The sequence below is a fragment of the Rhagoletis pomonella genome, unplaced genomic scaffold, assembly GCF_013731165.1.
Source record: "Rhagoletis pomonella isolate Grant_MI unplaced genomic scaffold, Rhpom_1.0 Rhpom_scaffold_03055, whole genome shotgun sequence".
Classification (NCBI taxonomy): Eukaryota; Metazoa; Arthropoda; class Insecta; order Diptera; family Tephritidae; genus Rhagoletis; species Rhagoletis pomonella.
The window spans coordinates 1-24,570 of record NW_023461608.1 but is presented as its reverse complement, the minus strand read 5'-3'; the positions used below and the strand labels follow the sequence as shown (position 1 = coordinate 24,570).

The 24,570-nt window shown below is 33.3% G+C and overlaps 1 protein-coding gene across 1 annotated transcript; it reads right to left on the bottom strand.

The window, feature by feature from the left end:
• Window positions 1–355: 355 nt before the first annotated feature.
• Window positions 356–8,661, bottom strand: LOC118753919 (sialin-like). Its single transcript, XM_036488795.1, has 4 exons — window positions 8,165–8,661; window positions 2,313–2,563; window positions 1,181–2,257; window positions 356–1,100 (listed from the first exon to the last, which is right to left on the bottom strand). The coding sequence occupies exons 1-4, from the start codon at window positions 8,472–8,474 to the stop codon at window positions 903–905; spliced, it is 1,836 nt and encodes a 611-aa protein (XP_036344688.1). The 5' UTR covers window positions 8,475–8,661; the 3' UTR covers window positions 356–902.
• Window positions 8,662–24,570: the final 15,909 nt, after the last annotated feature.

Sequence of the window (24,570 nt, the reverse complement as noted above, 5' to 3'; positions counted from 1 at the left end):
AATGCTCTAGCTTCAACAACACGTTTTTTTGAGAAACGAATTGGCGTATGCAGACGAAAGCTAAAGTGGAAACAAACCATTTTTGGAAAGTGAAGGCGGAATGATGATATACCTATTTTCTCAATACGAGATACCAATCGTAACGAAAATATTTCCAAACCAATTAGCAGGCCGAACTGAAATCAGCTTCAAACACAACATTTACTTACTAATTTCATACCGCTGACCGAGGCGTGGGAATCGACATACATACATAAATGTGTTAAAGTTCAGTTGAGAAGCCTAGGACTATTCAGATCATAACAATACTCGTATATAAATTGTTTTCCTTCCTACATTGAAAATCTAAAAGTTCAGTCAATTAATTTTATTGTTTTCAACTTCAAATTTTACAAGGCAATAAGTTGCAATTAGCTACAGTTAGTGGTGTATTTTTGGATTTTCGCTTTCAATTTGCTTACTCCACAGATTTTTAAGTATACTTGCGCGTAAGTAATAACTATCACACATTAATAGGCAATCGAATGGACCTTATTTATTTTTATGGATTCCATCATAGATTCCATCAGAACAACTATATACCTTAAATCCGGAAAATGAAACATGTTAAACGTTATGAAAACGTATAAATAGAGGAACTTACACAAATTCCTATGTACACATTTTGAACATAAATTGTTGGCATTCGTTTTTTTTTTTTGATAATTACACATGTATAAGTTTGTGCACATACATACACATATGTATCTACTATATAAAATGGTATTAAGTTAAAAATGTAGTTTTTTTTTCACAAGTACAAAATGCCAAAAAGTTCAAATCGATAGTAAATAAAGGTTGGACACGAGTTAAATATTTCGCTTAATTAAGTGACTTTAGATATATATGTATATTCACATAGTTTACAACTCGTCTTTCGGAATACGTTCTTCATTCCGTTTATTAAGTATCTGGCTTTCTTCGGCTGAGCCATCGGCGTGTGGTTGTGGGTAGTTCCAACTTTGAATTTCAGCTGTACCGTAGATTTGGAAAACGCCATATGTTAATATCGCTATCGCCGATGAGACTCCAAAAACTGTGCGCCATTGTTCAATTGAACTCTTTAAATGAAAAAGAAGCAATGAATTAATTAAAGTATTTCCGAAAACGACAGTTGTATAGTTAGTCATCAAAAGCATACCTCGTTTGTGACAATTATACCCGAAACCAGCGGGGAAAGAAATGATGCGGACATATGAATTGTTTGGCAAAAAGCAAGAACCGGCCCTGCCAAATTCGGTGCAATGTCAACAATATTAGCCATAGCGCCAGCATACGAAGCTGTTATGAATGTAACTGCCACAAACCAAATTAATAATAGTAATACAATATTCGTATCAATGTAGCCAATCCAGTATATTAGAATGCCAGGAACGACTTGCGACATGGCAGTAAAAATCTTACGAACATTTGTAAGACTCATCCCATCATTTAGCATCAATTTGTCAGCCACATAGCAAAATATTACAGATGAAATATAAGAGCAAATAAATGGCATACCGGACAGAAACCCATTTGCTTTGTAATTGAACTTAAGCACGTTCTTCATAAAATTCGGTCCACACACAATGAATATATAATGAATCCAAATTCTTCCGAATGTCGTTATTCCAATCGCCCAGGCAGGCAAAGAAGTGAAAATTGATTTCCACGGCACATTCATGCCTAATGCTTCTTTTGCTTCAGAGCTTACATTAACTTCAATATATTCGATTTCTTCAGCAGAAATACGTGGATGTTCCTTGGGCGTGTTGAATGCTAGGTAGTACCATAGTATACACCATATCATACCTAACGATCCGGTTGTGTAAAAAACATATCGCCAGCCAAAGTTGTCGATTATAAAACCACAAAGAGGGTACGTTAAACCAATGCCTATGCTAAAACCCTGAAAGCTTGACATGAATCGTGAACGTTCGGCCAACGGAATCCAAAAGCCAACTATGGCATACATAGCCGGCCACGTCAATCCAGATGCAAAACCTTGAACTGACCTTAGTATTATCACAGCAGAATAGTGAAAATCTGCACCGAATGGAATGCAAAGGCTACATATTGCAGTGGCAAATTGAGACCAACCGAATACTTGTTTTGTGCCAAAGTATTGAGTGGCAATCCCACCAACAACCTGTGAGAGCACATAGCACCAGTAAAAGGAACTTACAATTACTGACCTCACCGAAGGTGACCAATCGTAGACGTCGTCGCTATCTGCAGTCTATAATGGGGCTAGAAAATATTTAGGTTAAATTATTTATGAAGAACAGTGTTACCGTTTTTGCGTTTATCACAGTTCTATTGGTCGCATCTCCGAAAAGCGTCTGATTGGTAAAATCAAGCTGCAATGAGCTATTCAGTGAAAGCAATGTAGCGTTACTGGAAATAGTTGTGTTTGATGAATTCAACTCATCAGGGGGACGCACCATTGCCACCAGGGCAAAGTTTATATCGTTGCGCATCATAAAAGAAACCAAAAAACCGGACCATGATAAAAAGTAAAGAACCAAACGTGCTGGTATTCGAGCTGTAAAAAATAATTAAATATATGTATATTAGGGCGGGTCGATTTGTAGGGGCCCAAAAAAATTAACAGAGGCACATCGCGATTATGATTATTTGAGCATTTCAAGCATTTTTGCCCAAGAAACCGTAAGTCTAAAATGAATTTCGAGCCAGCGATTTTTTCTATCTAGTTTTTTTTTTTTTAAAGTGGCTCACCTGTTGAAACAGCTATATTGAAAACTAGCCAAATGTGTATCTGGGGGTTTTTGGGGTCGAGGAATCCATTTCTGGCATTAATTTTTTCTTTTGAGGGCCGCCAGAGGGCGACAATATTGTTGCGAAAATCCACGAAATTTGACTTTCTCATAATGCAATTTATTTTTTTAAATAGCCGAAAATGTTCAACGTTGAAAATTTTTTTTAATTTTTGTTCTTATTTTTTTTATTTTACATATTAAACACTGTCTGAAAATGAAAATGAAAACGCATGCTGTCACATATGTCATTTGTCATACAATATGTCGGTAAACAGTATTAGCAACATAATATTAAACAAGTAAGAAAGTCTAAGTTCGGGCGGAGCCGAACGTTAAATACCCGGCGCACGTATTAAATATATGTTTTTCACCTTTCCGAAAGCTACCGCTAGATGGTAAGCCGGGGTGTATCAATTTTGAGTAAATTAGCGTCCTTAAATTTCGAATTATTGAAGTTTCAAGCATTTCTGAAATTTACCGTTATATGAAAAGCGGCCGTAATTTTAGTCCCATTCCAATAATTTTCAACGTTTTTCTTTTATGTGGCAAGCACAATAAAAATACCAAGTTTGGTACAAATTGGTAGAACGGTTACCGATATACATATATGTGATCATAAGTGGGCGGTACCACGCCCATTTTCCAAAATTTTACCATAAACTTATTTCTTGGTAAAGAATTGTTGCAAGCATAAATTTTGAATAAATTAGCTTCCATATTTACTGATTTATCGAAGATTTTGTATTTCTCTAAATTACCGTTATATGGGATGTGGGCGTGGTTATTGTCCGATTTTTTAAATTTAAGGCCACTTAGTATGTTGTATCAAGGCCAACAACTGTGCCAAGTTTGGAAGAAATTGGTGCAGCGGTTACCAAGATATACACATGTAACCATAAGTGGGCGTGGCTACGCCCATTTTCCAAAAATTTATAATATTCTTATTTTTCGTCTAAAAATTATTGTAAATATCAATTTTGAGTGAATTATCTTCAGTAGTTACTAAAATATCGCAGTTTTCGTATTTCTGGAAATTACCGTTATATGGGATGTGGGCGTGGTTATTGTCTGATTTTTAAAATTTTCAGCCATTTAGTATGCTGTATCAAGGCCAACAACTGTGCCAAGTTTGGAAGAAATTGGTGCAGCGGTTACCAAGATATTCACATGTAACCATAAGTGGGCGTAGCTACGCCCATTTTCCAAAAATTTATAATATTCTTATTTTTCGTCTAAAAATTATTGTAAATATCAATTTCGAGTGAATTATCTTCAGTAGTTACTAAAATATCGCAGTTTTCGTATTTCTGGAAATTACCGTTATATGGGAAGTAGGCGTGGTTACAGTCCGATTTCGCCCATTTTCAATACCAACCTACCTTGGATTAAGGGAAATCTACATACCAAATTTCGTTGAGATATCTCAATTTTTGCTCGAGTTATCGTGTACACGGACGGACGGACAGACAGACATGGCTTAATCGATTTCTTTTTTCATCCTGATCATTTATGTATACATTAGTCTATATCTATCTCGATTCGTTTTGGCTGTTACAAACAACCGTTATGTGAACAAAATTAATATACCCTTGTGCACAAGTGCGCTCGAGTATAAAAAAATACGTTATACGTATTTAAAAACTGAAACATTAGAAATTGCATGTTTTTTTTTCATTTACATTTAATATGTTTTTATCTTTTAAGTTGAATTTTTGAATAAAGAAAATTATATTAAAATAAGAAAAAAATTTGTTTTGTAAAATTCAGAGAACAAATGAAAAAACAACGAATTTTTTGTCTTAAATTGAATAAAATCGATATAAGTTGTGCATGAATATACCTCCCTTCCCCCTAATTTTCAACGCTGAATATTTTAGGCTATTTAGAAATTGAAATTGCATTATGAGAAAGTCAAATTTCGTGGATTTTCGCAAAAAATGTTGTCGATTTTCGAAAAAAAGGCGTTAAAATCCAAAATAAGTACGGACGCGGCCTCTGGCGGCCCTCAAAAGAAAAAATTAATGCCAGAAATGGATTCCTCGACCCCAAAAACCCCCAGATACACATTTTGGTTAGTTTTCAATACAGCTGTTTCAATAGGTGAGCCACTTTTTGGGAAAAAAACTTGATAGAAAAAATCTTTGGCACGAAATTTATTTTAGACCTATGGTTTCTTGGGCAAACATGCTTGAAATATCCCAAATAACCATAATCGCGATGTGCCTTTGATGCAAAAAATTTTACCCGCCCTAACGTATATGTATGTATGCATTAAACATGGCAAAAATACAATAAATTGTCAACAGAATAAGATTAATGGAAAGTGAAATATCGCAGTTGCCTAGTCTGAGGGTACATATGTATGTATGTCGACATTCAGTTTTTAAATCCATTTTCTCTGCGTCTGTGAATATAAATTTTTGAAATATCAAACGGTGGGTATTAATGGAGTCCCCCCGCTCCACACATCTTTGATCTGGTTTTTAATATGTCCGACTAGCCGCTTTCTGTATAGTTTAACAAGATTTGTCTTACATTTACAAAAGGAATGAAGCGAACGTACATACAGTTGTGGTCTGCTGATTAAGTTAAGTGACATTTTGACTAGTTTTGGCTTATTTTGGCTATTTTTTCTTTTGATGTTTATAACTTTTTTATACAAGTCTAGCACATTACATAACCAGCACCCCACATATCCACATTTCAAACATCGTAACTTTACCCTACTAAAATTTAATGGGTTATAAAACTGCGTACCTAAAACATTAAATAACAATAATGGCCCTTATTATGAGTTGCATTCGATCTTCGATAACCAGCGTGAAATTCGTATTATGAGCTATGCAACAGGGTCGAAATTTTCGTTGAATATCGAATTTTCTGTCGAACAGAATTTTGCTTTCGATCGTGTTGCGAAGTGGTATGAAATTGTGAAAAATTTATGATTTTGCATTTGTTTTCTTACTTGTTGGCGGCTAGACACTAATTTAAAAAAAAAAATTTATTAACTACATGCAGTTCTAACGTCGTGAATACTAAACACAAGCTCGAAATGCTGGTTTTACTTGTTGATAGTTTTAAAATATTTTAAATAGATTTGGCTCACAAACGCCTCTTTAGATAGTCAGAAGTTTTTAATAAATCTGTAGGCAAATTTCTTAAATATATTTTATGTCAAAATATATTCGAAAGACTACACTTAAACCCTCTAAAACATTTTCTACTCCTGGCCAGTATACCAAGCTCTCATCCTCCGACGAATCGTTGAACCAGAACTCCGTTGTACTCATTTTTACCAAGTTTTTATAAACTCGCTTCCTTTTTCATTTCATTTTAATTTGCACAAATTTACATAAATATGTATAAGTACACTTTTTAGTTAGCTCGATTTGTAAACAAAGCTTCTCAGCGGTGAAAAATATACTATTGTGAACAGCATAACGAGCGAAATTCAAAATAGCGCTATAATTCATCGAATGAGCGTCATAATACCAAATGCAAATTCGTTCGACCAGCACTTTCGACCACAGTCGAAGATCGAATGCAACTCATAATAGGGGTCAATAATAATAATAGATTGGCGTTTACACATATGTTAGTGTTTGGCCGAGCTTCTCATCCGATTTGTGGCGTGCGCCTTGATGTTGTCACATAAAGGGGAGGGACCTACAGTTTTACGCCGACTCCGAACGGCGATTGTGTTCTTATGAGAAGCTGTTTTTCATGGCAGAAATACACTCGGAGGTTTGCCATTAGCTGCCGCGGGGCGACGGCTGTTAAGAAAAAAACCTTTTTGCTACATTTTTTTGCGATGTTGCTTTGACCAGCACAGTTGCTTACCACTACACCACAGCATTAAATAGAAAAAAGAAAAATAACCAAAACTGGTAAAGTGTCACTTAACCTAATCAGCTGACCACAAGGGTGTATATGGAAGAAATTTTATTTTTCACTACTTTATCTGTTTTTGTAGTTTTTGCTTTTCTGTTTTCCAACTATAATGAAAATATTTTCAGGGATTTGTTTTAAATTTCGTATATGACGAATCAAAACCTATTTTTATTCACTGACTCTCAAATGAGATCGGTGAAACAGTAACCGTCGGTGCGCTACCAACATATTGCTCAGTGTTCATTGCGGAAGCAGTTAAATTTGCCTCCAATACAGGATCTAAATACGTTATATGTACCGATAGCAAATCTACGATTGAAGCTCTCATAAACGGAAATACAGGAGGATTACTGATTGAACGCATACGGATGTATCTTTCTGAAAGCAATGGCAAAATACAAATAATGTAGGTACCGGGTCACGTTGGAATCAAAGGTAATGAGTTCGCTGACGAAAAAGCAAAATTATTTTCAAACCAACCTCTGCATCTATTTGACCATGTCACGGCACTAGACATCCGAAAATTAGCTCTCTCTTTTATCCATACAAGATGTGAAAATGAATGGACAAGTTATCAGCACACTTACAAGTCCTTTAACCCTAAGTGCACTAAACCTACATACTCACCAGACTATACTTGCCGAAAGCTAAGGATATTTGTACGTTGTAGGCTAGGCCACACGATAATGACGCATAGTCATCTCCACAAAGGCTCCACCAAACCCTGCTTATTCTGCAACTCACCATCGTTAACAGTAACTCACACCTTTATTTTTAATATTTTTATTGAGCTTTGTACCACGATTGTTTATTAGGAAAAATTACAAAAGCAACAAAGTCTAAGCGGTAGAAGTTATAGCAGCTATTTCACCACATCTCCTCATCAGACTTCTTTTTCTCTAGACTTCTCATCAGCGACAAGTGTTCTGGACTCAAACACAACAGAAAAATAGTTTTCGGAAACACTGTGCCTACCAACTACCTCAAATGGATGCATTTATAAATATATGTAGTTAATATCTATGAATTCTTAACTAGCTCCTAAATTCAACAAAAGCAGCCAGTGCTTTTAACTTCAGTGCAATAACTATTTATATGTAGTTTTTTGTCTCTTAAATAAAAAAAATTAACGAATACCAGCATATTACCAAAATATCAGAATGTACCTCACTGCAAGTGTCGTGTCAAGTGCAAAAGGCGTTGCATAAAATTTGGACTCGTATTAAAAGGGGAGAACTTGGCAGCACTGGAAAGTTTTCGACAATTTTTGTTGCCTACTTATTTTAAAACGACAGCAGACAGGTCAATGTTGTCGAGTTGTGCATATTAGCATAATTTTTCGATTTTAAATAGTTTAGAAAAGATAATATTACAATTCCAAAAACTTTAAAGCGAGAGTTTAAAAATGTGTGAGAAATTTAAATTTTTAACCGCATAACCGTACTTTGTTGAACGTGATTCTTATCGAAACTTACCATTAAGTTGAAAGCAAAAGTTAGTTTCCCTTTCATTTCGACTCTCTTCTGCGGAACCATCAACAGTTGAATCCTGGGCGATAGTATAGCATTTCGATGCATGATCTTCTGAATGTGATGAGTACATTATTGCGTTATCCGACTTAGCACCAAATTGAAGAGAAAAATTTTGTCGAATAGCCTTTGGAATGCGTGCAGTCATGTACATGTATATATATACTATATACAATATTAAATATAAAATGTAATTCGTGTTATCATTGAATGTTGATAAAGAGGTCTGATTATTCGTCGAAGCGTTGTTGTACATATAAAGCTAAAATTTCTTGTCATACTACATTGTAATACATATATATCAGGTACAATGTTTGCCTTTGTACAACGCCTGCAAAAATAAAAAAAATAAAAAAACAGTAAATATGCATTGTCTTTATACACATATAGTTATTTTTTTAACAATAATTAATTCTTCATCCAGAGAGGCTTAATGGAATTCGAAATACATACATACATACATTTGTCCACAAAATAATAGGAGTCTTTTGTTTATTTACTATTTATTATTTGTTTATTATTTTTTTATAAAAGTCTATACAATAGACTATATAAATTCAGATATCAAACTTTGTACAAGAATTATAAAAATTTCACAAATTTTCACCCAAATTTCACACTTTTTAATCAGAATATTTAGAAAAAAATTTTGGTATGCAGTTTTGTAGCCCATTTATTTCTAGTACATTTAATAAAATGCAAGTTTCAAGTTGCTAAAAAATCCCGTTGATTTTAAAGGATTTTTTTGTTGAAGATGTTTCACATTTTTTCCATGTTCGATAATTTTCTTTTTATAGGACACTGCTAGCAAAAAATGCCAAAAATCAACGGAATGGGCTACCAAATTGCATACCAAACTTTTTTCTAAAGATTCTGATTAAAACGTTTCTAATTTTGGGTGAAAATTTGCGAAATTTTTATAATTTATGTACAAAGTTTTAAATCTGGATTTATATCGTGTTTTTTTGTATAACCGGCAAGACTTATATAAAAAAATAATAAACATTAAATAAACAAAATACAAATAGAAAAAACTGGTCAAAATATCGCACCCCTATTATTTTGTGGGCAACTGTATGTATACACACGGCGGCAGATTTCTTTCGAAAGTAAATTCATCATTTTTTATTATCCACCACAGTAAGAAGTAAATATATCCACATAATGTGTACATTTGTAATGGAGAAGTAATCAGTTCAGAACTACCAAGACCGAATGCAAAAAGAAAATCATATGACCAATGCGCATGGTTTGATATAAAAGCTATTTTTAATATGTGACCTGGTCTACGGAAAGGGAGGTTAGGTGTCAAAAAAATCAATTTTCACTTTTTGGTTGATTCGGATGGAAGATGAGATGATTTTCACTTTTAACAGCTTTTTCACAGAAAACTTTTTTCTCACGTAAGCTCCCTTTTCGTAGACCAGGTCACATATATAATTATTATTTAATATTAACGTATCTTAAAGTAGTAGTGTAGCGTTAACGAGTTGTTTTTATGTTATAGTCAACTTCATTAGCCTCAAAAACTTCCACCAAAGTCATTCACTCAACGACCATTATTTTCAACCGCTTAAAAGATCCCAGCAAGGAACTTTACCACAGGCGAATACAAATTTTGTGGAAGGCAGCTCGATTAATTAACCCTTCTTATATTTCTTATGTTAATGTTTAAGAAATACACATCTCACATCTTCAATTTTTACCTGGCATATCCTGGATTTTAAGGATTTCGCAAAATTATTGTTTTAAAATGTATATTTATGAGGTTGGTAGCTTTACGAAAAGTAAAATCTAAATGCAAAAACTTAAAATTTTTATTATGTTCTTTCATGTTTTTTATTTGATATTTTCAACCTCTTAAAATCACTGAAATCTGCTGTATATTTAATACTTGGTACTAGCAAATGTTTTGACCCCTATTATGAGTTGCATTCGCTCTTCGACTGTAGTCGAAAGTGCTTATCGAAGGAATTTTCATTTGGTAGTATTATGGCACTATGGAAGAAATTAGTACAACGGAGTTCTGGTTCAACGATTCGTCAGAGATCGTGCCAACAGAGTATTGGGATTTTCTTTCATAAGTAAAACCAGACTTTCGAGCTTGTGTTTAGTATTCACGGCGTTGGAACTGCATGAAATTAATAAAATTGTTTAAAATTTGTGTCTAGCCGCCATAAAGTAAAAAACCTATATAACTCCGATGGAAAAACGGTCCCATTTCTTTTTTTTTTTTATGGAGAGTGATGTACCCTTATATACACAACATCACTTTTTGTTTCATATCAATATTTTATTGTTATATTTTCTTTAGCTTAAACAGCATAAATATATTGAAATTTGGAAAAGGTGGGAAATCTTCACTGATTAAAGTTGGTTTAACCTTAAAACCGGTCTTTGGAAAGAAATCATTGTTATACTTCTTTCGATTGAAGCCATATTGTAATACTTTATAACAAAAAAACTCTATTGGTTTTGAGCAGGTGGCAACCCCCTTCAATTATTTGCAAAACACCTCATTCGTTTGTCACCCATATTGTAATACTTCATTTAGGTTATTAATAAAATTGAATTTGACCTTAAAACCAGGTGGAAATGCTTTTACAAATGTTTTGGAGATAAAGATTTTTTAAAACGTTGGCATGCATACTTTAAAACTTCCTTGAAGTTATAATTTAACATAGTATTTTAAATTTGCTGCAGGTGGCAACTCTCTTAAAAAAATATGCTAAACGTTAATGCAGGCCATAAGCTATCTGTATCGAGCTACACAAGCTTTCACATTAATAATATTGATTGATTTTAGATCACTAAGCTGGTGGAAATCCTTGTTTATCGTTTGATACCCATATTCGAATCTTTTATTTAAATAGTTAAAGGGTGGCAGCACCCTTTAAAACCATTTTTTATAAATTAAGCTTTCTTAAACCTCTGCACTTTGATACCGATTTTAAAATATTTCGTATAATTGGTTAATTAAATTGATTTTACATTTTGGCAAACTTCTTAAGGATTTTTTTCGAAATAAATCGATGTTTATTGCTATAGTGTCTAGCCGCCAAAAAGTAAGAAAACAAACGCAAAATAAAACATTTTTCACAATTTTCTAACACTTCGCTACACCAACGAAAGCAAAATTCTGTTCGACAGAAAATTCTATACTCAACGAAAATTTCGACACGCTTGCATAGCTCATAATACGAATTTCACTTTCGGCCTTCGATAGCCAGAGAATGAAGTTGCAAGATTTTACCCGAACTTCTGGTAAAATCATGAAAAGTGTCAAGCAATCACTGGTTGACGTTTTTACAAGAAAAATGGTTTTTTCCCGTACTTTTTGTTGTTACTCACTTTTTACTCTCACTTCAGAGAGTACTTTTGCTGTTTGACCGTTTTACAGGATTTTTCACGAAAAGTATTGGATCAGAGCTATTATGAGTTGCATTCGATCTTCGCTGGTTATCGAAGATTGAGTGTGAAATTCGTATTATGAGCTATGCAACAAAGTCGAAATTTTCGTTAAGTATCGAATTTTTTGGTCTAACAGAATTTTGCTTTCAATGCTGTAGCGAAGTGTTACGAAATTGTGAAAAATGTATGATTTTGCATTTGTTTTCTTATTTTTTGGCGGCTAGACACTATTTATAAACAATTTTGATTAACTTCATGCAGGTCTAACGTCGTGAATACTAAACACAAGCTCGAAAGGCTGGTTTCATTTATGCAAGAAAATTTCAATACTCAGTTGGCACGATCTCTGTTAACAAAATCGTAGAGCTGTTGATAAACTAAACAAAATTTAAATAGATTCGGCTCGAGAGCATTGCTGCAGCAGGTTTTGTGTAGCGGACAGGAGGTCTACAAACGCCTCTTTAGACAGTCGGAAGTTTTTAATAAATCTGCAGACAAATTTCCTAAATATATTGTATATCAAAATATATTCGAAAGACTACACTTAAACGTTTTCTACTCCTGGGGGCCAATGCCTCTTCTGTGAAAACGTGAAGTGAAAACATTTTTCATCACTGCACATAAAATACAATTCTCTTTTCAAATAAAAATAAATTAATTTGTCAAAAAGTTTTCACTGGGAAAACTTTTTTCACACAGTTTTGTGGCAAGGAAAAAGGAAAATTGGACATTTTTCTCAAAAACCATCATCTTGTGATAAAGAATATCATTGTGTTGAACTCACAATAATTTACCAAATACTTACGTGCCATACGTTAATGGAAAAGCCTTTAATGATCGAGAATCGCTTAAAATGATATAACGAAATGATAAAATAAGCAAATGATATTCTCACTGACATTGAAATTTACATTTTCACAGTTTCATAGATCCACAATTGGCCCCCTAGCCAGTTTACTTAGCTCTCATACTCTGTCTAATCGTTGAACCAGAACTCCGTTGTACTTATTTTTACCAAGTTTTTATAAACTAGCTTTATCTTATACTTCATTTTAATTTGCACAAATTTACACTATTTAGTTCGGAAAGCTTCTCAGCGGTCAAATATATCCTATTGTGAACAACCCAAACGAGCGAAATTCGACCAGCACTTTCGACCACAGTCGAAGATCGAATGCAATTTTTAACAGAGGCCATAGTGAAAACGAGTGAATATTTTTTAGAACTTTTTTATTTATCGTATAACAAAATGACTAAATCTTATAAATATTGTAACGGCTGACTTCCAAAACGTACCATATACATTGCATATTTTGAATATCCAATATTGCAATGAACAAGCTTTAATTATGTTTTACGTGTGTGTAATCAAATTTTGCAACGAATTTTTAACCAACTTATCGATGAGCTAGAAACTTGAAACTTTAAACCAAGGCGAACTAATATAAGGTGATAGCAGGAGTACAAAAACAAAAATTTACATGTATTTTGTTTTTGCTTTGGCGGCATAAACTGTCAAAATCTGTAAGAGTGTGTGTAGAAATTCAAACAAAATTTTTCAATTTGATATCAGAAGCCGTGCGGCGAAACACATACACAAAATCAGCTGAGCTAGTAACACCACCTTATATTAATTCGCCTTGCTTTAAACTTAGCTCAGAACCCGATGACAATGCAACGTAAAAGAAGAATCAGTCCGCTAGGTGACGCCGTTGACGAGATATTTGAAAGATATTTGATGTGGTTCATATTTGGAATGTACATACTTATATTACCTACATGAAAAGGAATTTTTCGGTATTTTGTGAACGCAGCACATAAATATTCAGTTGTAACGTCACACATTTGTTCAATATTTTTCCATAACTTTGTACTTTGTGCTCGGGACGTTTAACCCGCAAAATTTGTTGCCAACATTCCTAGGCAGGGAAACATGATGGAAATATGCGACTACTTTTGAAGAACGAGGGCTATTCAGGGATTATTTTCAGACTCTGATTTCGGCCACGCAAAATGCAGTGAATAGCATCGATAACGAGCTGAATGCAAAGCGTACCTTCGAAGGGTTCCGCTTCCCTTCCATCTTTGAGAACTTCTTTACTTTTACAAGATTTTCAAAGCAGCCTTCTTGAGTATGTCATGTTTAAGATATATCTCTCATACACACGGTGGGCAGGAAGCGAAGATAGGTTGCATAAAAATGTCGACAAAATCTGAAAGCAGGGTTGTATTTGTTGATATCCTAAGGTTAAGAATCCGCTTAAATTGAAATCCTAGCTGCTCCTGTTTTAAAGATATCCACATTTTATATACTTCTGATAGGAGGAAGAGGAAGGCGTACTCTCGATAATTAGAGCATATTTATACGAAAAGAAATCTCATACAAATCTGTTCCCCTTTTTTAACTCACTAAAACGGATCAAATCAATGTGAAACATTTTCATTTTTTCCTACCGAAAGAATAATTGATCGAGATTTATTGGGCGCTACCGGTATACAACTTAAATAAAACACCACAATTACCTTTTTCTGTACCGTGAACTTTCTCATTACAAACACTTTCAATATCGCAATATATGTATGTATGTATACAATATTGTACGCTATATAATACGGTAGTAATTTTTTATTAAAGGTTTGTTGCTATAAGCAAGTAGCGCAGGCAAGTCGCACTGCGCTTGTGCAAGAAATAAAAATGCTCTAACTTAGGCCAACGGTACTCCTCATAATAAGTAAATAAATTCAAAGCTTGTATGAGATTTATTTTGGTATTTATGTACTCTTCTGTCAGGAAATAATGACTATTGTACATCCAGAACACAAATGCGATCATAAAGAAAATCGCATGAAAGTATGCGCTTTATGTGTAGGGCTGCCAGACGTCCCGGTTTTCCCGGACATGTCCCGGTTTTAGACTATTTGTCCCGGTGTCCCAGTCCAACCTTAAAATGTCCCGGGTTTCATTTAAGTGTCCCGGTTTTCGATTTGATTGCACAAATTTTGCTTAAAAATGACTACGCTGAGAGAAAAAACGCGTTGTAATATTAAGAAAAATTGTATGAATTTACTCGGGGAAATAACGCATAGTAAACATGAATATTTTTTATTTGATTATCGTTTTGAAATGTTCGTACTTAAAAACAATACTTTCATACAACGCACACGTGGTGTTGAATCAAACTGAACATTTGAATGCACATTTACATGTCTGGCTGTAGCTGAGGGCACGAAGATGCTTGCCACAATTTGCTAATTTCCAGAGCGTCAGGGTTCAAATCCCATTAAAGACAGCATGGAATTTAAATAAATTTTTTTTTTAACTTAATTATGAAAAAGCATCCGTTAAGTGCAAAGCGCTTCATTTTATTATTGGCGTATTTCAATTGAATATTTCTATACTAAATACTAAAATTTGTATACTTAAATTATTACGAGTTGGGTTGGTGCTCTTTCATATGCGATTTTTTTTTTAATGTAGCACGTTTTGCATAAGCAATAGTTGATGATTAATATAAGTATGTACCTAAATACGTTAAAATGACATGCACAGAGTTTTACAATTATAGCAAAAGCCAGAAGTTTTGAAACAAGCTCACAGCAACGAAACAATTGACTGATATTTTAATGTTACCTTGTATTTATTTATTTTTTTTCGTGAAACCTAGATTACTTATAAGTACCGTGCCGTACAAAATTATTGGCTCGGAGACACTTTCATCTGATCACAATTTCTAATCAGATCTTTTAGAAAAATGTTTAAAATGTAGCTTTTGAGCCAATTAGTAATGTGCAAGTCTGAAGTTACCAGAAAATTTCGTTGATTTTTTGCAATTATTTATTTTTTGCTGACAGTGTCTTCCACATACAAAAAAATGTCGAACATAGTTTGTATGGAAGAAACTCTCAGTAAAAACAATACCAAATATATTGCCTCGTTCAAAGCCATGAGCAAAATCGTGAATACATGGTTTTCCGCAAAACAAGCGGATCTTAGTAATTTTGATAAAAATCTTAACGAACTCCGCACAGCTTTGAAAAGTACTGGAATTTCTCAAACTGTCAAAATCCATTTTATCCTTAAACATTTAAAGCAATCTATTTCATTCTTGAATAACGATGGTTTAGGATTATGGTCCGAGCAGGCCGGGAAGTCAGTTCGTAGGGAATTCATTAAATTCTGGGATAGATTCAAAATAAATATGATTGATAAACCAACTTTTGTGAGTCGCCTGAAGAAAACTGTAATGACATTTTCATTCCAGCATATATAAAAACTTAACTAAATAATAAAATATTTAAATACTAAAATGTGTGACTATATTATATGGTAAGCCAACAAAAAAAAATAAAAGGAAACAAAAAACCCATATATAAAAAAATAAAGCAAGAAAAAAATATAAAAAAAATAAAACCAAAAAAAGAACAAAGAGGTGCAAAGTAAGTTGCCTCTACGTGGTGCGCCTTGGAAACGATTGAAACCTGCTAAAAACTTACATAAACTTATATTTTCACATAATATATATACACACATTTACTCACACATACATTGTTGAATATTTAATGCACAAAGATGTTTTTCTCTTTCGCAAAAGTTGGTCCTATCATAACTATGTAAAATCTTGATATCTTTAAAACAGGAGCAGCTAGGATTTCAATTCAAAGGGATTCTTAACCTAAAAATATCAACAAATACAACCCTGCTTTCAGTTTTTGTCGACATTTTTATGCAACCTATCTTTGCTTCCTGCCCACCGTGTACAATCAGCAATAATTTGTTGGCGTTGTTTGGGCCAATTAATATCTTCTATTCACAAAATTTTAAAATTGCCTCCACATCACGCACTGGACAGGTAATAGTACCCCAGAAAAAACAGCAAGCTGTGTGTGTTTTGTTATTGGTTTTGGAATCCATATATGGAAACAAAGTTTGAAATTTTAGAGTAAAATTTAAACAAAAATGACAATTTAAAGACGAAAATAAATTTCGTCTTTTTTGCAGGACAATCGACGAAGAGAGGACTGTCCCATATAATACAGGGAGGATGGTCACCGAACCGATACGTGGCGCAGGAGTCGAGCATTTGGAAAACCCGTCTTTATGGTCCGATTTGTCTCATATATAGAAGGTATATTACTAAAATGGAAGAAATAAAAGGCGCTGGCCCAATGCAGGCTTGCTTTGCACGCCTTGCTTACTTTAATTTGCTTTGATTTACTTCAAAAACTCGGTTGGCCAAATGGCGGCTTGGAACGCTGTCAAAGCAACCAGCTGTGTAGTTAAAAAGTCAAGGTCTGTTTCCTTACACTAAGAATAATTTTGCCATAAAATTCCAAAAAAAAAAGAAAAATAAATACAAAACAATCTTTTCAGATTTATTTTTAAATGAATGTGAATTAATATTTGCATTTCTAAAGAATGATAATAATTATACATACATATATTAAAAACAACAAACTCAAAAAAAAATCGATTTTTCAAGAGAAGACTTACCAGTAGTTTGACATCATAAATATCGCCAGCTTTGTGTGAAAAGTTGATAAGTCTACATTTTATGAAGCCTCAAATTTTGATATAGAAAGTAAGAAAAATTAAGGATTAAGGTACTTGTTTTATTTTTTTCCGTTTATATTCAATAAAAGATAAATTTTATAAGTCCAAAAGAGGCCCCGAATATGCAATAAGGCCAACAAAATACGAAATTTTTTAACAGAGATCGAATCCTTCTGATTTGTATGGAGTTTTGCTTTGCTTTAAACACGCAAAATGTTGTATTCAAAGTCCCTGTAAAATTTGTAAAAATGGACTTAGCAACTTTTCACTTTAAGCCAACGAAATGTTAAATATAAATATGGAAACATAGATTACTTTTTATTAAACTTTGAATTACTAATATTATACATATATTTTTTTACATCACGTAAGAAAATTTTTGTACATAAAAAGGTACAGCAGTTTGTTTGAATTGATTTAGAACGGGAACATATCTTTTTGTCAAAAGGCTATGAAACGCTTTCAAATAAAACATTTACCTATTTGAAACTTTGAGGCGCTTAAAGCAAGTGAAGCAAAGCTGCCATTTGGCCACCCTTCATACGTTTTAGTATATTTCAAATAACTTTTGACAGTACTCAAAGCGAAGCAAGCAAAGCAAGCCTGCATTGGGCCAGCGCCTTAACTCCACAAAAGACTTTAGCTGTTAGGTGGTGCGGGGGCGATTTTTTATGTACCACTAATAAAATCTTGTCTTTGAAAAAATTATTTTTAAAATGTTTCTTTATGCCATATTTTTTGCTAGATTTTTTATAAAAGTATAGTGTATGATTTAAGACATCCTGGCAAATCATAAATTCAAATTTTACGTGCCTTTTTGGCCAAATCAAACTAGGAAATTATTATGCTAGAACTAAATGGACAATATAACTGCATGCTTTAAAATTTTCCAAAAATTCTTAAAAAAAATTTTAAATTTTGATTAGAATCATGAACTACATTTTTTATAAAAAACTAGCAGACCGGGCGAACTTCGTCCCACCCAAAATGAATTTTATGTATTGAAACATTTTGGTCCAACATTTTCACCAACAGTTCACGTTCATGATTTTCAGTGACGCACAGTGACGATTGTCATCGATTTTTTGTTACTTGGATATTACTATCGATTTTGTTATCGTAGAGTATAAAAATAAAAATTAAGATAAAGGAAAACAGAATAGTTTAAATATAATTAATTACAGTTAATATAGTTTAAATATAAAAAATTACAAAAAATATAACCTTAAGCAAAAGCAGATGTATGTATGTATATTGGTTATGAGACAAAATATACAGTGACGAGCAAAACTGTAACATGGTGTGACCCTTTTTATTTCAGCCACCCCTATCTTTCCAAGTTCTAATGACTTTCATACTTTTGTTGTATATTCTTATTGGTACACCCCTACTCCCTCTCTCACAAAGATTTGAAGTCAATCCGACAACAATAATAAAACCAGCAGGCAAAAATGTAAATTAAGGCAAATGTTACAGTTTTGCTCTCACCCTCAGTTTTGCATTTTACAGTTATCTTTTCATTAGTTGGAAGTCAGATGACATTTTTCTGTATTGTAATTTATTCAAGAAGTGATTACCAGTAAATAATATGGTTAATCAGGAAACAAATGTAAATAACATATTTACTGCCGAAACGCGGGACCGTAGGAAAAGTGGCAAAAAATTGTGGAGTTCGCCGTAAGAAAATGTTAAGACTGAGAAAAAATATAGCCTAAAATGTTATTAAGGACAAAGGAAGTCTGCCAAAAAATAATGCGGTCCGATATCTTGTGAACTTAGTAGCAAGTAGCGATGAAGCCCCTATTACAGAAGCGCTTAAAGTATTAAAATTGAATGCAAATCAGTAGACAGTGAGGCGAAGAATTGTCAAATTAACCACAAAGCCATAATAAAGAAGAAAAACCCATTTTGATCAAAATACATGTGCGAGAGTGGTAGCATTTTGCCGAATCGCACGAAAACCGGACCGTTGCCTATTGGGATATGTTGGGCCTTACAGAATGCAATAAAAAAACAAATTTTTAAGATTTAATTGAAGGTTAGTTGGTCTGACAAGACTAATTTAATCGCTTTCAATCAGATGGCCGGGCATGGTATTGGATCAAAGACCCAAATTAAGCCTAAGTGCATCATGTAGGGCAAACTGTGAATCACAGTGGTCGGTCAGTAATAGTTTGGGGTTGTATTTCAAAAATATTGTTGGTCCGTTAGTACGCATTATGCGTAAGGAACAGTATCTGTTCATACTTCAACAAAATTTGCAAGATGTAGGCGAAAATGAGAGTTTCTGCTAAAAAATCACCCAAAACATACTGCATATGTTCGCAAAGACTGGGTGCAAAATCAATCCGCGGATATGAATCTCGTCGAAAATTTGCGAAATCAACTAAAAGCGCAGCTTACTAAGTATCCAAGTTCGTCCAATGGAGTACATGAGCTATGAAAGCAAACCAAGGATATATGGGAGGCTATACCTCCAGAATTTTTACAGAGATAAAAATAAGGTATGCCAAATTGCATCCAGGAACTAAAAATAGCAAAACTATGCTGAACATTGTGTTAACAATTCTTTTTTTTCGTGAAAATTGTCAAAAAGTTATTAAAAATACATAAGTGCAAAACTGTAACATATGGCTTAATTTACATTTTTGTCTGCTGGTTTTTTTATTATTGTTGTATTGGCTTCAATTGGTTATGAGAGATGAAGTACAGGTGTACCAATAAGAATATACAACAAAAGTATGAATGTCGTTAGAACTTGGAAAGATAGCGGTGGCTGAAATAAAAAGTGTCACACCATGTTACAGTTTTGCTCGTCACTGTATATGTAACGTAAGTTTCACTTCTCCAGTTTGGCCCAGGCGCACTTACTTTTTTTTGTCTCACCCCCCTATAATGAATTTTGCAAGTGTATCGCATGAAATCAGTTCTCGTTTTATCGTTTTAATACGCCCGATAGATGTATTGTTGTGAATGGCTGTGGTTTTTCTTCACTTTTTATTGTGAACCAGCACATATAAGCTACGCTAAATAACGGATTTCATACGACAACATCGATTCGTAATAGAGAATAACGTATTACAAGCGTTTATCGTGCATCGAACGAATTAATAATTGTTTTGGTGCGCGCATAGATATTTAAAAATATAGGGTTTGATGCCAACCGGGGTTTCTCAGTACATATATATTTCATGTGAATTATACTTTGAAAGTGCCAATTTAGCCAAGGAAAAAGCAAAGCAGAATACTTAAACCAGCACTTCCAGCTGATATTGGCCTGGTTTTCGCACGACTGTTCCTGTTTCATCTTTTCTTTTTAGGAAATTCTTACCACCATATACATATGTATTATTTACACTAGTAACTATTTATTTAAAATGTATGTATTTTTTATGCTTAATATATGCAAATAAAAGAAGAAAGTAAACACAACAACCTTCGAGTAAATTTTTATTTGTGTCAAACTGAAACTTTTTTTCCAATAATAAGCGACTAGCTGATTCAAGTCTAAAGCAAGTTCACAAAATTAATTGAAAACTTCTATTAACCGAAGCATCGTTTATATTTGCTCAACAATGATTTTATTCAACTAACAATATTGTCCACTCAAGGTAGTAATTTTGTAATTATTAACGAATATACATTTGTCCCAACTAGAAGTCTTAAGTAAACTGCAGACTTTCGTGAACAAGATATTTATTTCGCCATATCCAACTATGTCACTTGGTCACTATAACCATATCTTGGTATATATAACTAAACCTTTTTCTGGGTGTACCATGAACAATTCCGGAGATATGCAGTATGAAAAATTCGGTTTGTATGGGAAGAGCCACGCCCCTTTTTCCAATAGCCCCAATTTTTCCTCATGACCAAGTGATTGATTTTATATATCTCCATACCAAGTTCCAATACTCCATGAACACTTCCAGAGATATGCAGTATGAAAAATTCGGTTTGTATGGGAAATCCCACGCCAATAACCGCAATTTTTTTCCATGAGTATGGGATTGCTTTCATATATCTCCGTACCATGTTCGAGTTCTCTTCCGTTACAGACATACTGATTTTATAAGTACAGTACTGATTTTTCAACTCTTGTACTGATTTTATTCATTTCTTCATTAAGTACGCTAATGCCCTGATTTTTCAAAATTCGTACTGAGTTGTACTGAATTTTCAATTCAAACGAAATACTTAAGGATTTTCTTAAGGTTTTTACATAACGTTGGAACTTCCTTAAACTGTACTGTAAAAAGTAAGAAGAAAATAATTTAATTATAGTTGATATGTTTCAGATAATGTTTGATATGCCCAAGAAAGTAATACAAAAAAAAGACCAATTGTTTTATGGGCATATCACCGGGTCGTTAAATAAATAAAAAATAAAGAAATGCGCGCTTAACGATAATATGAGGATAATACGTATTTATCTAAAAAAAAAACAGACAAATAAAAGAAAGTAATATTAAAATAAAAATAATAAGTAAGGTATTTCGGGCGAAATAAACTTTGTATAACCGGCAAATAAAACAATACAGGATTATAATTAAAGTAATCGTTCATCGAACAAACTTGAATTACGATTACAGTAATAGTATTTTTTTTAAGAGGATTGTTTTACTCTGGAGTGGTGGTTTACTTATACAAACTGAAACTTTACGATGAAGTATTAAAATTTCATTTTAAAGCTAGCTGAAAATTAGAAACCCGATTTGAAAATTTTTAAAATGATTAGCTATTCTTCATTTTAGAATGTTTAACTTAAACAAATATCTCCATTTTTCAATAGGTAAAAATTAAACCACTATTCAGTTAAAAAGGAATAAATAACTATATTGGCTCACTCAAAATTGTAGTGATCTGTATATAATATTCGCAATGTTGTTCCTTTGAAATTTTTCGCTTCATGAGAGTAGAGATTATCTAGCAAAAACTATATATATCCAAATTCCAAACGTTGTGCAAAAATTAAAAAAAACTCAATAAAGTTTCATTAAAATTGCTAGCTAAATTTTATGGAACTATATGCGTACCAAAATACGCATGTAAAGCTATTTTATTAATTTGTCTCTTTTTTTCGCATAAAAAACATCTGTGCAACATTTCTGTAATTTAATTTATTTAAAATTCATAAAATTAAATGTAAACTAAAAATTCCTTGTAATTTTCTTTTAATGTTCCGCCACTGCGATTTGTTTTGAATTCAAGTGTCATTTTTTACTACGATTACTCGGTTTTCCTTTTCTTTTTTTATACATCTGTACTCTAATGTTTACTGAATGCACTTGTAGATACTCCCAATATTACATCCAAGTATTACATATATGGCTCTATCGGGCCCTTTTTATTGAGATATTGGCCTACTAAGTTTTTGATTTTTATTGACTTAGGTATGAATATCTTTGTCATCAAACACATCTTATTTTTAATTTTTGGTGCTTCATTTGTTCAAGACTCCCTGAAATTATCCCAGGAATAATTCTTTTTAACCCCTTTTGAAGTCCCATTTTCAAAAAAAAAAAAATGAACTAACGTTCACTAAAAAAAAGGAGCGTACAATGTTAATATAAGAAATATGGAAAATTTTCACGTTGCGTTTATTTTATAGATGACAAGTAGTATATGACACGATTAAAGGCTATTGTTATGCATTATTTTATATTTTTTAGCTAAAAAAGGCAAATTATGACGAGCCAATATACATAAAAAATAGCTACTACGGAATTTAATTTTCTGTGATCGGCACACGTACGAAACTGCATTTTGCAAAAACAGCGGGAGCATTCAGTTCGTCTTGAATGTTCGACGTGTGAGGTTATGCTAGCCAGTGTTGCCGTTGTGCGACTAAAGGGGCCATTTGACCCTTTTTAAGGGCCAATACCCATTGATCCGACTTTTTGAAAGTTTTGATTTTTTTACCCTATTCCAAAACTATGCGCGACTTTTGCCCCTTTTCAGAGATTTTGGTTAGGAAATGTTAACTGAACTATGCTATTAAAAAATACTTCCTCCTGTAAGTACGAAAAAATGCATCACTTAAAACTTTTAAAGGAAATGCAACTCTTTTCATTGCAGTAACTCGATTTTTATGTAGGTTTGCAACCCTATTTTGGGCAAAGCTGATGTAATAATCGCGTCTATGGGGAACCTCTGAGATACCACCTTTCCGTTAAAAAAAGAATTATTGAAACGGTTAAAGTTATGCGGTAACATACATAACAAAAAAATATTCCGGCGAATTGATAACCTCCTCCATTTTTGAAGTCGGTTAAAAATAATTAGTCTGTTCCAATAACAGTCCGGCAAACAGAATTTAGTCAGAACTTACAGGAGGTCGTTCCTATAGACATAAAACATGTAAGTGGGAACACTTTTAAAAGAGTAACTGAGTAACTGAGCAACTGTTCTTAATCAGAAGTTAAAGGATTTATGTTCTGAGTATGGCAACTTAACGTAACTTACGGCTCTCTCTTAAAAATTCTGTTAAATGGGTGTTGCTTATAATTGAACAGCCGAAACTTAACGTAACTTAATGCCACGTCGAAATCTGTTTCATTTTGATTCTCTAAGTTCTACGTTCCGTTAAGTTAAGTTAAGTTGCCATAATCAGGCTTTTAGTCCGGAGTTTTTCTTCCAGTAAGTTCATGAAAAATGTCAAACGCTAGGCAGGGTTGCACTTGTGAACAAAAAAAGACGCGGCGAAAGCAAAGAACCTTATATTTGTTAAAACATGGAAGTAAGCAACGAAATATTTGAATATGTATAGGTCTCAATAATTATTTAGTGATATTTCAGCCAAATCAGTGTTGTACCAATGACATGTAAACTGATCGACTGACACTTTTACAGGAAATAGTGCTCTTTGCGTTCCCGTACCCTTCTGCATCTGTTCTCCTTTTACTCTCACTTGAGAGAGTAAAATTGTAGTTTGACAGTTCTACAGGCTTTAGTCCCAAGCTCATGGGAACAGACTAAATATGGTGACCCTTTTTTTCGTCGGTGACCGACCCCTTTTTTGCGACTTTCTGAAATTTCTCAACGGCAACACTGATGCTAGCGCTTTTATGAAAATGCTTGTTGATCGCCATAAAATCAATAAAAACGAGAGCACATCCGCACCGCATGAATGTTCGATACCAACCATGATACAAAAAAGAAGGTAGTTTCAATAAACAACTTTTGACGGATAGTAAAATTTTTTGAAGTTTCATAAATTGTGAGCATTCTCAACGGCCTTGCCACTTTGATAATATTAAAACAATAAATCGGAGTATTTTCTTTCCCACATTTATACCAATTTAATAATATTTCAAATGAAAAATCATTATCAGTGCTTGGTAATTTTTTTACTTACGTGGTTCGCACCTTTTTTTAATTAAAAATATAT

Bases quoted from the DNA above. Each gene is read 5' to 3' on its own strand.
- LOC118753919 (XM_036488795.1), bottom strand. From the start codon at position 8,474: ATGTACAACAACGCTTCGACGAATAATCAGACCTCTTTATCAACATTC. The intron at 2,564-8,164 runs GTAAGTTTCGAT...TATTTTTTACAG, and splicing joins CTTTTGCTTTCAACTTAATG to CTCGAATACCAGCACGTTTG. The intron at 1,101-1,180 runs GTATGCTTTTGA...TTTCATTTAAAG, and splicing joins GTATAATTGTCACAAACGAG to AGTTCAATTGAACAATGGCG.